Consider the following 17,885-nt stretch of genomic DNA (forward strand, 5'->3'; position numbering starts at 1 on the left):
AAAAGCAGATGAGTTGGAGGAGGAAGAATCGAATCTTGGAGCGAGAAGCCTGTTTCCTCGACCACCACCAGGCCTCAAGCTAAGAACCGTTTGATCACCTTGCTGCATACCTTGCGATCTACAACGTTTTTTTGGAGATGAAAAACAAACTTCACCGAAAAGATGAAAAAGATAATTGATTTGAGAATCAGCGGCGCCGATTCACGAAGATAGAATAGAAAAAGGAATGAGTAAGGGGATAAATAAACGGATTGGATTGTGAAAGTAAGGAGGGTAGGTATTTGGGATATTTCTCTCTCTTCTGCGGATTGAGAAGAAGAGAGAACTGCGTGCGTTACAACGGAGGGAGGGGTCACAAAAAACCCTTATTTCACAAATCTTGTGTCTACCGAGTATTAAATTTATTATTAAATATTTTTCACGAAATTAGGTCAAGTAAAGTCTATTTATTTACGAAATTATACTTCAACAAATTAAATAATATATATCGACCCACCTTAATTTACTTTCGCATTGGGAAATCCATGTTTATAATGGCACACCCCCTCACCCCAAAAATAAGATACATAAATAAAAATGCATTCTTTAATTAAGTTAAAATTTTATATGATTTTTATTACATTAAAATATCATATTTATTCATCTTTTGCAAAATATTTATAGACTAATCAAATTTTAGGATGTGGTTCTTTAATTGAGCTTAAATTTTATACATCTTCAATGTAAAAAAAATAAATTATGCTATCTATAAATTATAATCAATTACACGTGAGATTTTATAAATAGTTGTGATTAAAGTTATGAAAATTTTAAGGCTTAATTGCACTTTTGGTCCTCCTATGAAAATTGAAAGTAGTCCCCCCATTTTGTTTCTCCCCAGTTTTAGTCCCCAAACAGAATTTGAGTCCAAATCATGATGAGTTGTCATTTTTTAATGACGTGTCAATAAAAAGCTGATGCGGCAGACGCTTACGTGGAATAAACTTATTATTATATTATTTCTGATTAAAAAATATAATTTATATTTTTAAAAATCCTTATTATAATTGTGACAATATTTTTAAAAATACAATTTAATTGTTAAAATTAAATTAAAGGAAAAACAGCCCCAATTCAAAAACCCCTCCTCCCCCTTCTTCAAACTCCCATCCAAAATCCTGTATTAACTTGGATTTTAACATGTCGAATTGCAGCTTTGTTCAGATGGGGTGTGGCCTTACAACAGAGATCTCGATTAAGGCCCGGAAGTAGTAAGGAGAAATTGAAGTTACTGCAGCAGGCTAAAAGGCTGTATGAAGATGCCTTTGATATGGACTCGAATAATATGCAAGTGAAAGACGCCCTATCATTGTGTGTCTCTGAGCTTAACTATAGGCAATTTTAGTCAATTCATGGAAAAGGTTATCATGAAGAATCAGTTTGCTTTCAATTCCTGGGTTGCACTATGTTATCTGCCATGGATCTTGAAGAAGGGGGAGGAGGGGTTTTTGAATTGGGACTGTTTTTCTTTTAATTTAATTTTAACAATTAAATTGTATTTTTAAAAATATTGTCACAATTATAATAAGGATTTTTAAAAATATAAATTATATTTTTTAATCAGAAATAATATAATAATAAGTTTATTCCACGTAAGCGTCTGCCACATCAGCTTTTTATTGACACGTCATTAAAAAAATGACAACTCATCATGATTTGGACTCAAATTCTGTTTGGGGACTAAAACTGAGGAGAAACAAAATGGGGGGACTACTTTCAATTTTCACCTATAATAGGGGGACCAAAAGTGCAATTAAGCCAAATTTTAAATTATGTAATGGTTCTGAATAATTTGACAGTATAAAAAAATAATTTTACGTTATATGAATTGACTATTTTTAATTTTATAGAAGAGTTTTTCATAATAGTTTTCTCGAAATCATATATGTTATAATTTTTTTGTCGCATAATTAACTTAAAAACTATTGTGTCATAATGTTATGTCATATAACATATCTTATTCAATTCATCAATATTTATATTTTTCTTAATAGTTTTTTTAGGTCTTCAATCGCCTCTGTCAAGTTGACTATCCATCATTCAATCATTTCTCCTTACTACTAAATCCACCAATCCTCTCTCCACGAACCCTAACAACCTAAGTCGAGCTTATAACAATTTTTTCTAAGATAGGTGATACTTCAATTATCTATTTATCATTACATTCATGATATTGTCTCGTTTAATTTTCTGCACATTCAGTTCAACATTTTTATCTCTACTATATGACATGCATTATAATGTCGTTTGACCCATGTAGTTGATGCTACTGAGTTGGACACAAGGCTTCATTATTGTTGTTGTGTGCTTAACTTAAAAATTAAAAGTTTAATTGCAATTTTAGTCCATCTAGTTTTACTCATTCACAAAATTGGTACTCGTATTTAATAAGTTGACAGCTTTTGTCTATCCTTCTGATTTTTTAACTAAAAAATGATGACATTGAAGTAGCAATGTCAATTTATAAGAAATTGGGGTTTGAATTATAAATTCGTCTTTTTTAAATTTCCTGTTAAAATTTAAAGAAATAGCTCGAGATTGATCTTGATTGTGAAAACGAACAACGTTATTGGTTTTTGACCAGAAAACGGAGAACGTTGTTGGTTAGTTAAAAACAACAATTTAACTTATCTGTTTAACTTGATAATCAAACAGACTGAAAATAAATAGATAAGTGAAGAGACACCGCACAATAATATATCATGGTTCACCAAACTCGGGTTATGTTCAGTCCTCACAACTTTGAGATTTTCACTAAATACTAAAACGGAGAACAGTCTTGGTTTCAAACACCATGTTTCAAATCAACTTTGATCTGTTACAAAAATAAATATTTTCCACACAGAAAGGAGTTCAATCAGATCCCCTATCAATCTTTAAATAGGATTTTACAGTTCACCTTTTAATCATAAAAAGGATGTTCTACAAGCTTACTCAAAACTATATTTCACATTATAGCATTGAGTTTATAATGATATGATTTAAAGTGTTTTGTCATAATTTGAGAAGGCTCAACACTTATTTGAGTTATGATTATTTGACAGAGAAATACACGAGAATGATTATAGGAATCGAATGGAAAAAATCAGAACTGATTCAATGTATGTAAGTGAGATAAATTTAAGTATGCTTGAAATGAGTAATGAATTTCTTAGTAAGAAATTGAAACTACTACCTTATATTTATATCATATTTGTTAGATCAACGATTGCCTACTATGATGAGGGCTTCTTGCCACTACAACTTCAACGATAGGGACTAGTAGGGTAGATAAAGGTTGGTACATTACATTCAAAGTTGGATTTTTTTAAAAAAACTAAAAGTAATATTCATCCATTCAAATTGATAAAAACTACGTCTATTGATAACATTACAATTGAAATTTATTAAAATAAAAAAAATAATAAAAAAATAATCTACGGACAAATTCATAACATCTAAATTAATAGCGTAAAATTGAAAAATATCTACAAATGTTATAAAGCCTACAAAAATAACAAAGTTGAGGTGTTCGGAGTGCCCATGCCACCGAAACTATAACGTTCATGACAATCAAATCATTGATTGAATTTGTACTTGATCGACGTTGATTAGTCCATCTAAATCAAAGAACTCCGCAACAAGACATGAAAACGAAACATTTCACTAAGACGACGAACAAACAAACACCGCTCAAAGACAATAAAACTAAAAAACAAAAGAAACATTAAATATTTATAAAAATCAATTATTTAAATAAAAAAGAACAAAACAATTAAGAGAGGTGATTTTTGATTAAAAATTGATCATAAATCACCTCTGATTAGTGAAAAAACGAATAATCAATTAAAAGAGAGGAGAATAAAAAGAGAAAACAACTTAATAAAAAATGAAGACAGACTAGTTGTCATTTGCAAGAAATGTAACAAACAAATATTAGAGGGTCAAAGAAAATAATATCTCACAATCAACAAATTTGATGGAAAAAAAATTAAGCAATAACAAAAATAAAGAAATGGATAAAGGAAATATTCAATGTAAGGGGCTCAAATTTGTTAATAATAATTTGTCAAAACAAAATTGTTAATAATAATAATGAAAATGATATTAGTTGTGTCACGGCACAAAAACTTGGAGTGAGTATAAAACAAAAGTCGTGACACAATTTTACCCTCTAATATTTTGTTAAAATCCAGCCAATTATATAAATTATTTTGCATCTCGTCTAATATGTGCTCAAAGCTCACTCAAATTGAAATTTTATAGGTATCACACACACAATGATCGATGTCACAATTTACATAATTGACAATTAACGAAAAAAGGAATTAACATCAACATCATCTTACAATAACGTCTTCCCTTCATCGGCATATAAAAAACAAACAAAATTTGAGCCTCAAACTACCCTAGCTCTGCGTGCAAAATGTAGCGTTACACTCAATTAGGCCTTTGTCTGACTATGGCGGGGTAATAAGGTGGATGGTTTGCGGTGCTTGTGGATTGTGTATGTTCGGGGTCTTTGTTTAATTGCCCAATACGTTTACATAAATAAGAAACTGAAACAAAAATGAAGGTAAAAAATAAAAACAGAGAGGAGTGAAGATATTTGAACTTTGTCCATTTATTGATTATAACTCCTTATAACATTATCCCAGCCACTATTAGGACGAAATCATATTAAAAAAAAAACTGTAAATATATACTACTATGTTATTAAATACAAGTAAAATTGAGTACAGAAATTTAACATATGTGATTCAAAATAGTAATTGTTAGTAGTTTTCGAGATATTTATGGCTGAAATAATGAACTATTTGGTGTCGATTAGGCAATTGAGTTTTGAGGGACACACTTTTTTTATTAATTTTTTATCAAATTTTATATTGACTGAGTTAAGAAATGTTAGCTGATACTTCCAATTAAGTGTTTAATGAGTCTAGACAATTTCTTATCTTAGATCGAACTATTGTCCCCACGCTGAAATATTTTAATAAAAGAAATTCCAATACTCCTAATTTAAGTTTGTCTACTTTTAACTTCTGGAACTCCCTACTGTACTCCAGAATTCTCTATTCTGCTCTAATATTTTCCCTCATCGCCTCGTAAATTCTGGAACTCACTCCTCTGTCGTAGATTCCTAATAACACTTGTATAAATAAGTCTCTCGATTCACGCTTTCTCACACACATAACTTTCATCGAATCAACCATTACAAACAAAACAAAAAACTCTCTAATTTTATCTCTTCACTCTAAACTCAATCAAATTTGAAAACCTCTGTTATGGCGACAAAAGAAGGCAAAGCAATTGGTATAGACCTCGGCACAACCTACAGTTGCGTCGGCGTATGGCAAAACGACCGCGTCGAAATAATCCCAAACGACCAAGGTAACCGAACCACACCATCCTACGTGGCATTCACCGACACCGAAAGACTAATCGGCGACGCAGCCAAAAATCAAGTAGCAATGAATCCACAAAACACCGTTTTTGACGCCAAGCGTTTAATCGGCCGTAGATTCTCCGACGAATCAGTTCAAAATGACATGAAACTATGGCCGTTTAAAGTAATTCCAGGTCCCGCCGATAAACCAATGATCGTCGTTAATTACAAAGGCGAAGAGAAAAAATTCTCAGCAGAGGAAATTTCTTCAATGGTTTTAATTAAAATGAGGGAAGTAGCAGAAGCGTTTTTAGGTCATTCTGTGAAAAACGCTGTTGTTACTGTTCCTGCTTATTTCAACGATTCTCAAAGACAAGCTACGAAAGATGCAGGTGCTATTTCTGGTTTAAACGTGCTGAGAATAATTAATGAACCTACTGCTGCTGCTATAGCTTATGGTTTAGATAAAAAAGCTTCTAGAAAAGGTGAACAAAACGTGCTTATTTTTGACTTAGGAGGTGGAACTTTTGATGTTTCTTTACTTACTATTGAAGAAGGGATTTTTGAAGTGAAAGCTACTGCTGGTGATACTCATCTTGGTGGTGAAGATTTTGATAACAGGATGGTGAATCATTTTGTTTCTGAATTTAGGAGGAAAAATAAGAAGGATATTAGTGGAAATGCTAGAGCTTTGAGGAGATTAAGAACTGCTTGTGAAAGAGCTAAGAGAACACTTTCTTCAACTGCACAAACAACTATTGAAATTGATTCTTTATATGAAGGAATTGATTTCTATGCTACTATTACAAGGGCTAGGTTTGAAGAATTGAATATGGATTTATTTAGGAAATGTATGGAACCTGTTGAGAAGTGTTTGAGGGATGCTAAGATTGATAAGAGTAATGTTCATGAAGTTGTTCTTGTTGGTGGTTCAACTAGGATTCCAAAAGTTCAACAACTTTTGCAGGATTTCTTCAATGGTAAAGAGCTTTGTAAAAGTATTAATCCTGATGAAGCTGTTGCTTATGGTGCTGCTGTTCAAGCTGCGATTTTGAGCGGTGAAGGCGATGAAAAAGTTCAAGATCTTTTGTTGCTTGATGTTACTCCTCTTAGTCTTGGATTGGAAACTGCTGGTGGTGTTATGACAGTTTTGATTCCGAGGAACACGACCATTCCTACAAAGAAAGAACAGATTTTCTCGACTTATTCGGATAATCAACCCGGTGTTTTGATTCAAGTTTTCGAAGGAGAACGCGCCAGGACGAAGGATAACAATCTTCTTGGCAAATTTGAACTCACTGGTATACCTCCAGCTCCAAGAGGTGTACCACAGGTCAATGTTTGTTTCGATATTGATGCGAACGGAATTTTGAATGTTTCTGCTGAAGATAAAACAGCTGGAGTGAAGAACAAGATAACTATTACTAATGATAAAGGAAGGTTGAGTAAGGAGGAGATAGAGAAGATGGTGAAAGATGCAGAGAGGTATAAGGCAGAGGATGAAGAAGTGAAGAAGAAAGTGGAGGCGAAGAATTCGCTTGAGAATTATGCTTATAATATGAGGAACACGATTAAGGATGAGAAGATTAGTGGGAAGTTGAGTGTGGAGGATAAAGAGAAGATTGAGAAGGCTGTGGAAGATGCTATAGTGTGGTTGGAAGGGAATCAATTGGGTGAAGTTGAAGAGTTTGAGGATAAGCAGAAGGAATTGGAAGGGATTTGTAATCCTATTATTGCTAAGATGTATCAAGGTGGTGCTGGAGATGTGCCTATGGGGGGTGATATGCCTGGTGCTGGTTCTGCTGGGTCGGGTTCTGGAGCTGGGCCTAAAATTGAAGAAGTTGACTAATGTTCTTTAAAACCTTTGTTGGTTATGTTGAGTGTATCATGGTACTATAAAAGTTGTTTTGTTCATTAGGATAATGTTAGTGTAACAGAATGTATGTAAGCATGTATTAAAGAATAAGGTGTTTTATGTTTGTTTTTTTTTTCCTTTCTTTTTCCCGCTTTGTGTGATAAGTGTAATTGAAAGAGATGAATGTAATTTTAATTTCTAGTTAAATGGATTTTATTTAACTAATATCTAATGTTAATGACCTGGACTCCACTAGTTTGAGTTAAGGAAAGCTATCATTGTTTGGAGATTAATTTGGTTAATAGGAGTGTCGCTAATTGAAAATATGTTGTCTCAAATTATTTACTCTCAACATTTTTAGCTAGTAGTCAAGCCTTAATGACACCACACCATACGTTTTCATTACATTCGAAGCCATGAGCTAATTTAGACATGTAGCTCAAAATCTCTCCAAGCAATGGTCCCAGAAACCATGAGCTATTTCGGACACGTGTTATTCATTTAGTTTAATAAAAATATTGAAAGTTATAAATAATTAATGTGATTGAAGTTAGTCAAACACTAGTTAATATCCCCTCATAAAAAGATGAAAATGATTCCATGTTGAAAAATACATGATAGCATTATATTTTATCCTCCATCATTCTATTGATCTCTTAAATGCGAGAAAAAAATGCGTGTAAAAGTAAAAATTGAAAAATATATAATTGAACTATTCTTTAAAAAGATGTATCATTTTATACTTTCTTTATATTGGTGTTGGTTTTCTAATTTTGTAGGATTTGAAGTTTCGTGTTTTATTTTAAATTTTTATTTAAATTTATGAGTTTAGAATGAACTTTGAAAAGATGGACAAATAGATAAATATTCTAAAATTTTACGTGATTTTCAATTTTTTATTAAAAATTAATTTAAAAGTATCATTTTTTTATTTAAAACTGTCACGTCAAACTTTAACGGTAATGTACATGCATTTTTTAACGGAAATAGTTAACAAAATGTAAATGTAACGGTGCGATCTTAAAAAACCTAATTATTTCTAAAATATTGTGAGATATATTTTGTTTGAAATAAAATAAAATAATTAATTTGTTTAACACGTGAGGCGTGTGTCTAGAATAGTTGTTCAATACACGGGTTAACTTGAATTGCCACGATCGAGCTCTAAAAAAGCTTTTTGTAGTAGTGTGTATTGAGGATGACAAATGGAATGTAATATTTGTCTATGCATCTCATCTGGGTTATTGTAACATTGCAGAGGCTCAATTATGAGCTATTTTTATGGGCATATAAAATGTCGCATGGAGAAAATGATTTTGTTGTCGATCTTATTATATAAGGAGGGTTCATTTTAAGAGAGTTTTTATGAAACATTCGCAAATTAAATGATTTTAGGATATTTATTTTATAAATTTATGAATAAATTATTTTTATAAATCGCATAATTATTTGTTAACTTTTATACTATATTAAAGATCATTTCATAAGAAAAAAATATATTATTTTTGTTGTTTATGAATTATTGAATAAATTTTTTACATTTTATCATAAATTAAGAGTAATAAACAATCTATTTTACTAACATTTTTAATAAATAATATTTAGCTATTATAATTGTTAATATATATAGACGATATGAAATATTTTAAAAAATGTTAACTTTGAATTTTTTCCGATCGACCAATCGTGCAATATAAAATGTTAACATTAATTATTTTTTTGGATTTTTACAATATCAAAAAAACTAATTTGGTAATAAAGTGTTAAAATTTATATTACGAAAATGACCTTCGGTCACTTTATATTTTTTAATTAAAAAATATAGTCTAAATAGACCGATTCGATAGGAGTATTTCCGGGGCCAATTCAAGTATGTTAATCGAAGGTTTGTTGATAACATAGAAAATGCGAAAAGAAACCATATTAGAAAATTGATAAAAAATTTTTAAAAAGTATTTGTAATTTACACAGCAGGCCAGCCCATTAATCATTTGAGGAGTTTTGTACCAGGCACCCCCCAATTTTACCTGCCACCCCCAGTCATGATTAAAAGGCTATTTCACCCTCCATCTCATATATAAAAACCAAAAAAAAAATTTACCCACATTTTCACCAAATCATTCAAAAATTTCAAATATCCGATCCAGATTCAAACCAACCTTCGAAGATCTGAAAGATTCGAAACACAAAAGTAAGTTCATTTTCGAAACTTCGCAATTTTTTGAAACTTTCAAAATGCATCCATCGAAGATTTGGAAGATTCGAAACACAAGAAACTTTCGAAAGTTTCCTTGAATTTAAAATCTTCGAAATGCAATCCTCGAATATTTTGAAATCTTCGAAACAAGAAACTTTCGAAAGTTTCTTGAATTTGAAATCTTCGAAATGCAAGGCCAGGGAAACTTTCGAAATGCCTAGAAAATGTTCGAAGTTGAGGGAAAGTTTCGAAGGTTCTGGGAAAGTTTCGAAACATACTTTCGAAAGTTTGGATTCCTACAAATTTTCGAAACATACTTTTATATATTATTTATAACTTTTTTTGAAACTAAATGGGAAATATTATTTATATATTATCTTGGGAAACATTATTTATATATTGTTACATTGATTTTTTATTGTCTATAATTTTTTTTAATATTTATATATTTATATGTTGCAGTGCCTATGATGAGAGGTGCCTTCGGCCAAATTATTCGCAATATTATAGGTGGTGATAGAGGTGGTGATGGTGCAGAGAGAATTCCACCAACAGCATCAAATAGACGACGAAACGAAGCAAATCGTCAAATTAGGCATCGTCGTCGAAGACAAGACATCCATGATGATGTCTCTGAGCCTCAAATGGAGGAGGATGTTCGTGAGCCTCAGATGGAGGAGGATGTCCCTGAGCCTCAGATGGAGGAGGATGTAATTTATTTATTCAATTATTAATTTAAGGTTATTTAATTAAGTTTATTTAATTTGTTGTTTATTTAAATTTATTTATTCAATTATTAATTTAAGGTTATTTAATTAAGTTTATTTAATTTGTTGTTTATTTAAATTTATTTATTCAATTATTAATTTAAGGTTATTTAATTAAGTTTATTTAATTTGTTGTTTATTTAAATTTATTTATTCAATTATTAATTTAAGGTTATTTAATTAAGTTTATTTAATTTGTTGTTTATTTAAATTTATTTATTCAATTATTAATTTAAGGTTATTTAATTAAGTTTATTTAATTTGTTGTTTATTTAAATTAATTTATTCAATTATTTGTTTAAGTTGATTTATTTAATTGTTTATTTAAATATATTTATTGAATTATTTATTTAATTAATTGTTTGTTTAAATTTATTTATTCAATTATTTGTTTAAGTTGATTCAATTATTTGTTTAAGGTTATTTAATTAATTAATTACTTTGTAATTACTCGCAGGATCGTGGACCGTTAAAGGTCAATACTCATGGATTGAAGTTGAAGAAGTTTTCCGAAGTTCCTATGCCACATCCTGTAGAGCATTGGATTCGGGAATCTGGGATGCTACCTCTGTCTTCGGGCTACCTCACTATGGTTGATGCTGGTCTGGTCTCGGCATTTGTTGAAAGATGGCACAGGGAGACCAACTCATTTCATTTGCCATTTGGAGAGATGACTATTACTTTAGACGACGTCGCGACTCTCCTTCACATATCACCCAATGGTAAATTTTTTGACGCACCTGTGAATATGAACACTAATAATGCTGCTAGAGCTGCACATGAGTACTTAGGTGCAACTTGGGAGGAATCTCTAGCTGAGATTAATTTTAATAAATGTGCCCAATATAGATTGCAGTGGTTGTGTGACTTATATAGTCGTCTCATTCAAACTAACCAGTTTGAGTGTGCGGCTAGAACGTATCTATTGTATTTAGTTGGCAGCACAATTTTCGCCGATAAAACGCATACGCGTGTTGAGGCGAAATACATTAGTTTATTTGTTGATTTATATCGTTGTTGACACTATTCGTGGGCTGCCGCGACATTGGTTTTCCTTTATGACAACACGGGAGATGAGGCTGTCCACGACACTCGACAGTTGGGAGGTTACATGACCCTTTTACAGGTATATCCATTTATTTAATTATTTTATTTATTAAGTTGTATTATTTTACTTATGTATTTAAATTAAGTTGTATTATGTTACTTATGTTGCAGTGCTGGATCTAGGAACACTTCCCTAGGATCTGTAAGCGGGGCGATAGAGGTGCGGTTCCTGCACATCTTCCAAGAGCATGTAGGTGGATTGCAAAACATGCTGTTGAGGGTGGATTTGTGACCTATCGGCTGAGACTTGATGCTTTGTTGCTTGAGGATGTATTGTTTACACCATATGATGATGATCGAGCTAATCATTCGTTTGAAGATATTTCGATGTTCTCTGGTTATCTTCGATGTGGTGGAGTCTCAGTCCCATATTTGCCAGAGCGATGTCTTCGACAATTTGGTCGTATTCAGTGCATCCCGCCTGATGTTCCTCCCAAGCCCGCTAGTATAGATTGGGTGTGGCTGACTACTATGCAGTCATCTGTATCGGTGTTTCGGAGGCTATATCATGTTGCGAGTTTTCCTGGAGATGTCACTGAGGACTATTATCCATGGTACATGTCTGTGTCACACCTCTGATCATTCCTCGGTCTACTGCACATGCGGGTACATCCTCTGACCATCCATCTGACCATCCATCATCTGCTGCACATGTGGGTACATCATCTGCTGCACATGCTGGTCCGTCATCTTCTGACCGAGATCGTAGAACAGCTGAGCTTGTACGTAGAGGCATTAACTTGGTAGAGCCGTTTAGTGAAATTCATGAGATTTTAAGTGAGTTATGTCTTACGTACGACGTTTAGTAATTTGATATATTTTGTGTTATGTGTTATGTACTGTAATTTGAGATATTTTGGGATTATGTGATATGTTTAGTGATTGTGTTATGTGTTATGTTAATCCGCATTTATTTTAATTTAATTCATAATAAAAGGTACTGAAAATGATAAAACAAGATATTATAATAATCCATAAACAGTGATACACAACATATTCTAATATTCATTTAATGAAATACAAGATGATCTGATAAATGATGGATCAATGCGTTCCCAATGATTCATACGTGTTGCATAAGCTACTTCCCAACTCTTTGCTGTGTCACTACAAAAGTCTTTCCATTTTTGTGACGTAGGTGGCAAAGGACAATCAGACTTCAATTTGATCTGAATAAAAAAAAGGTTACAAATTAATTTATCTGAATAATAAATTTTTTAACATTAATTTAATAAACAACATTAAGCATTAATTTTACCTGTACCCAATGATTCTCGTTAACAAATCCAATTGCTAGTAAAGACTGCCCAAAGGTCTCTTTCGATGGTGATTTGTTTAGCGGGAAAAATGTCATATTCAGATTACGAGACAACGACACCAATATGACATTATATAGTGTTGCTATCACGTAACCCAAGTCTGGTAAAGACATCCACTTATCTTTTCCTTGAGCACCCAATTTTGATATTTTCAATGAGTTCCGCACTGATTCAACATTGTCATCAAAAACATTAGAATAAACATCTTTATGTAGACCAATCTCTTTATCCAATTGTGATCGAACTAAAGCCCAAGATTCTTCGGTCCAACCTAGCAATGCTGCAATTGCACGAAACCCACAATTTCCATCAGCCACAACATCTACTATGTCCTCAATATACGGACGTATATAAGTAGGAAATTGTGTCTTAAAAGAATGTTGAGATGATTGAGATTGTTGCCTTGCAGAACGTTGAGATGATTGAGATGGTTGCCTTGCCTTTGCAGATTCTTGAGAGGCATCAACATACTCCCAATATGAAGGATCACGAGGAGTATCAAATTCTTTTTTCTTTTTACCAGCTCCTTTGGTTCTCACTTTCTCTGGTGGTGCAAGTATTGATGTGGTATGTGGAAATACAACTTCACGCACCTTTGCCTTGAATATCCTTTGACTTATAATATCGTGTGTCTTCATGTACGCTTTCATTGCTTCCAACTCTTCAGAAAAGTCATAATCTGATAAAGATTCTTCATCCTCTAATTCATGTGCAATGCTTAACTGTTTCCAAAAATCATGAATGCTATCTAAAGGGATAGCATTACCATTTATCTGCAACTTAGCCAACTCACAAGCACATGGTAATCCATGAGTTGTTCTAATTGAACAACCACATTCTGTTTTGTTAGTGCCTACAATCTTCACCCTTTCCAACTGGTTATCAATTAATTTCATACACTTTCTTGATACACAGTGATGTAGATTTTGAAAAAATTGTGAATTATACCCGTGCTCAACATCCTTGATGGTTTTCTGAAAAGAAGACTGAATGATACATATTTGGTTCTTCAACATCATATTCACTGCATCCCAGCTTTTACACAAATCACCAAAACTAGTTTGAAGCATGTTTTTCAATCTCCAATGAGCAGACTCAACTCTACAAATAAATTAAATAACACAAATTAAAACAAATCACATAAACTAGTAAATCATGTTTGCTAAAACAACACAATTCATATTTTAAAAATACCTGTTAGATGTTGTGTTCCCCAAATGCATCACTCTATTGGTCCAAACGTTGACAAACCTTTCTTTGTAAGGTGTTAACCATGAATCTTTCACATAATCAACAAAAAGAATAATATCGGCACACAATATCTCAAATTGTTGCAAATGATGATCATACTCTTCCACACTAGTCGAATAGACAATCTTTTTCCATAAATCCATTACTTCTTCTTGTCTATCCTTTTTGACATATTGTTTGCATCTTGCCCCAACATTTTTTTCAATATGAAAACGACATAGCAAATGTATTGAAGTAGGAAACACAACACTAATCGCATTCATCATGGCAAGATCTCTATCAGTCACAATAACTTTAGAAATCAAAGACTCAGATTTGAACAACATTCGTACCTTCTCAAATGCCCAGATGAAGTTATCTTGTCGCTCTTTTTCCAAATAAGCAAACCCAACTGAAAATGTCAAACTAGTAGAAGTGACACCGACTATTTCAAGTAATGGCAACCGATATCTGTTTGTTTTGTATGTGCTATCACATATCAAAACAAAATGAAATGTGTTTAACAACTTTATACAGTCAGGATGCGTCCAAAAAATATCTCTCAAAATATCAGAATTTTCCCGTCTTCTTGTCCAATGCACATAATTTTCTTGTTGTATTAACTTCAACAGATGCTGCATTTCTGTGTACGGACCTCTCAATGATGATCGATAAGTACTCCTTGCTTTATATATTTGACTGGGAATAGTGACATTGGTTTCATTTCTCACTTTCAAAGCATTTAGAATGAATCTGGGTGCAAGCTTATACTTTGTCATATCATTGACAAATTTCCTCTCTTCTTCGTTTAAACGCCCCAAATAGGAATGACCGGTTACAGTATCAAGTAATTCATGATTGTGTGTCCCACAACGAACACTAATTTTCCATCCTTCACCGACACTTAATGGTACACATCTGAGAGTAAATGGACAGTTTTCCTTATGAGAGCAAGTTACTGATTTTTTTGATTCTGATTTATATCTTCCACCTCTTTCGCATCCCAAAATCAATTTGTCTTTTCTTCCCCTAATTCCGTTTGATTTATCTGATCGAATGGTAACAATTAAAATTCCATTTTATCTTCCAATGGCTTTTGCCCATTCAAATACAGCTTCTCGAGAAGAAAATACATGCAAAATACGTTTCAAATAAAAATTAACTATATAACTATAAGAAATATTTAATTGGTGATGATTCATCAGTAGTTATAATAATACCTGATCAGTGGTGAATTTTTCTGTAGAATCTATAACATTTTTTGAAGCAGAAACATCAACTCTACTCATACCTAATTTCAAAATTAGTAACAAATTTAATTAAAAATAATATTCTAAATATTGAATTTAAAAAAAAATTAAAAATAATTTCTAACATAAATATTGAATTTAAAAAAAAATAAAATACATTTCGAAACTTTCACTTATTGAAAAAGTTCGAAACTTAAAATACATTTCGAAAGTCTTAAACATTCGAATAAAACTTTCGAAACTTTTGTGAAAATCCAAACTTTCGAAGACCAAATTGCATTTCGAAGATTTGAAAGTTTCGAAACTCCATTTCGAAAGTTTCGTGAAATGCCAAATTTTCGAAGCATTACTCTATTTCGAAACTTTCAAATGCAAACAAATATTCGAATACTGTCCATTTCGAAAATTTGGTGTTTATCCAAAGTTTCGAAAATCTGAATTTTTTTGAAATAAACTGCATTTCGAAGGTTTTAAAATAACAAAAGTTTCGAGTAACTTACTAAAATTCATTTCAAAACTTTTAAACTTTCGAATCCAACATTTTTTTTCTAATTTTTCGAAAGTGGTGGGGTGTGAAATCTGAATGGTAATTTTTGGAATAATGTTATACTGTTTTACAGAGGGGTATATTAGTCTTTAAAAAATACTGGGGGGGGAGGTGGCAGGTAAAATTGGGGGGTGCCTGGTACAAAACTCTCATTTGAGGCAGAGTTTGGGCTTTGGGCCCAATCTTCAGAAAATTGAATTGAACCTTTCTGAAAAAAATGAAAGAAGATTGTAGATAAGAGATACCAACTAAATCATGTGTCGAAGTTGAAGCATGAAAGGTGTGAACGCCATGGCTGTTATTACCACCACCGTCCCCGTTGAATTCAAAATCTTCGACACCAGAACCTCTCCTCTCTTCTCTTCTTCTTCATTCTTCAAACTATCTATTCCTCATTCCCTCAATTTTCACTCTTCTCTCTCCTTCACCCTTCCCTCCTCCCTAACTCCCCGTTACGGAGGTAGTCTCCGCCCTCCCGCATACTCCGGCGGAAACTTCAGGAGACCTCCTAACGACGACGTCGACGATGAACAAGCTCTCGACCTCTCCACACTTAGGTACTCTAACTAACTCACTCACCGTCGATTTCTTTCGATTTTTGTGCTTAATGATAATTTTGATTTGAATTAGGTCGAATACCGTGAGGCTTATTGATCAGAGTCAGAATATGGTTTGTTCTCGATTCCTTTTCTTATCGATTTCAATGCTTTCTGTTGTGTAAACGAAAATAGTATGAAACTGTGTAATCTGGATTAAGTATATGTAACCATTGTGTTCGATTAGTTAGACTTATTACTGTGTGTTTGGAAAACATTGAAATTACTACTGTTGAAAATCACGGTGAAACAGAAGCTACCCATTGAAACTTTTAAAAATGACGCCTTAAACTCACTGTGATGGTTGCTACCTGCTCAAACACGCACTTAAGATTACCGTTTGATTACGGGTTCTGAAAGTTTCTATTTCAGTTTGCAGCTGGAGGAGAGTACTTAATGGCTAAAGTAATGATTTGAAGATGTTTTTGTTTTTTGTAGGTTGGAATTGTATCTCTTGATCAGGCAATTCGAATGGCTGAAGATGCTGAACTCGACTTGGTAGGTTCACCTTTTCACTGTTATGTCTTGTATATTGCATCTATCTGTCCTTCTACTAGGCGATATATTTACAGGGATTGAGTTCTATACATAATCTTTAGGTTTCTATGTTCTACTGTTCTTTCATTGAATTTAGGATGTGTTGTTTTGAATTAGGATAGCCATTATCTATTGTTAAGTATGCCGCCAATGTACTTATTTCTATATACTATATTTCATAGTCTGGACATGGTTAAAAAGTTAAGAAACCAAAACAGGGAGAGTTTCTTATGATTTTACTTAGACAAGTTATGAGTATTGAACCTGCAAGGGATATATTTGAGAACCATTTATAGTTTTGTATTGTTGAATACCCAACCATTTCAAGTCAGTCCACATTTCACAGTATATTCAGCAGACAATTCTTTTGCAGTGACATTTCTACTTCTAACATGAATGCATAAGCTCATTCTCTCTCTCTCTCTCTCTCTCTCTATCTCTGCAGGTAATAGTATCTGGGGATGCAGATCCTCCTGTTGTTAGAATAATGGATTACAGGTATTATCTTTGTCTGTCCTAGAAAAATTAAACTTTACATTTGTATTTTTAGTTTCTCTTTCTCTCTTTCACACACACTCACAACTTGTATATTTTTTCCATTTATGTTGATATTAAATATAGTATAAAAATCTAGTTGCCGACGACGGTACAAAGCAATGCTTTAGAAAACCAGGTTGGTCATTGGACCGGTTAAGACATCCATTCACCGTTCTCAGGTTCAACTTTAGTTGTATCATGGTCTAACCAATGATAATTAAATATATGCTTTTGAGATTGTATAACTGTATATTACATGAAGTAATAAATTAATATAAAAAAATATTTAAAACATGGACAATTTAATTTTAAATAATATAAAATGATTATATTATATGTTTTGCTAGATAAAAAAAAGTAACGAAGGAGACATAACTAAAACTCATGTATATGGGTCTTGACAACTTGCTATTGAACGTTTATCTAACCAATATATGTTTTGTTAGATATATAAAAGTAATGAAATATATAGATATATTACAAAAACTATGGATTTTGACAACTTGCTATTAAACATTTATTCAACCAAAATATATATA

At 32.3% G+C, this 17,885-nt stretch overlaps 4 protein-coding genes across 4 annotated transcripts in view; 2 read left to right on the plus strand and 2 right to left on the minus strand.

Moving 5' to 3' along the window:
• The window catches only part of LOC101492356 (eukaryotic translation initiation factor), a 5,653-nt gene extending 5,270 nt beyond the window's left edge, over positions 1-383 (minus strand). Inside the window, 1 exon segment of the mRNA XM_004507695.4 lies at positions 1-383. Within this exon segment, the coding sequence (XP_004507752.1) occupies positions 1-108 (108 nt within the window). The 5' untranslated portion in view covers positions 109-383.
• A 4,758-nt stretch (positions 384-5,141) lies between these two features.
• On the plus strand, positions 5,142-7,484 carry LOC101492688 (heat shock 70 kDa protein). Its single transcript, XM_004507696.4, has one exon. It carries the CDS (start codon positions 5,304-5,306, stop codon positions 7,251-7,253), a length of 1,950 nt encoding a protein of 649 aa, XP_004507753.1. The 5' UTR covers positions 5,142-5,303; the 3' UTR covers positions 7,254-7,484.
• A 4,844-nt stretch (positions 7,485-12,328) lies between these two features.
• LOC113787815 (uncharacterized) lies at positions 12,329-14,960 on the minus strand. Its single transcript, XM_027337173.2, has 3 exons — positions 13,844-14,960; positions 12,589-13,750; positions 12,329-12,499 (listed from the first exon to the last, which is right to left on the minus strand). Exons 1-3 carry the CDS (start codon positions 14,656-14,658, stop codon positions 12,329-12,331), a joined length of 2,148 nt encoding a protein of 715 aa, XP_027192974.2. The 5' UTR covers positions 14,659-14,960.
• Positions 14,961-15,895: 935 nt separating this feature from the next.
• LOC101493023 (translation initiation factor IF3-2, chloroplastic-like) overlaps positions 15,896-17,885 on the plus strand; it is a 6,952-nt gene continuing 4,962 nt past the window's right edge. Inside the window, exons 1-4 of the mRNA XM_004507697.4 lie at positions 15,896-16,233; positions 16,307-16,346; positions 16,711-16,770; positions 17,255-17,307. Of these exons, the coding sequence (XP_004507754.1) occupies positions 15,950-16,233; positions 16,307-16,346; positions 16,711-16,770; positions 17,255-17,307 (437 nt within the window). The 5' untranslated portion in view covers positions 15,896-15,949. The remainder of the gene's footprint in view (positions 16,234-16,306; positions 16,347-16,710; positions 16,771-17,254; positions 17,308-17,885) is intronic.

This window comes from Cicer arietinum, chromosome 7 (genome assembly GCF_000331145.2).
Source record: "Cicer arietinum cultivar CDC Frontier isolate Library 1 chromosome 7, Cicar.CDCFrontier_v2.0, whole genome shotgun sequence".
Classification (NCBI taxonomy): Eukaryota; Viridiplantae; Streptophyta; class Magnoliopsida; order Fabales; family Fabaceae; genus Cicer; species Cicer arietinum.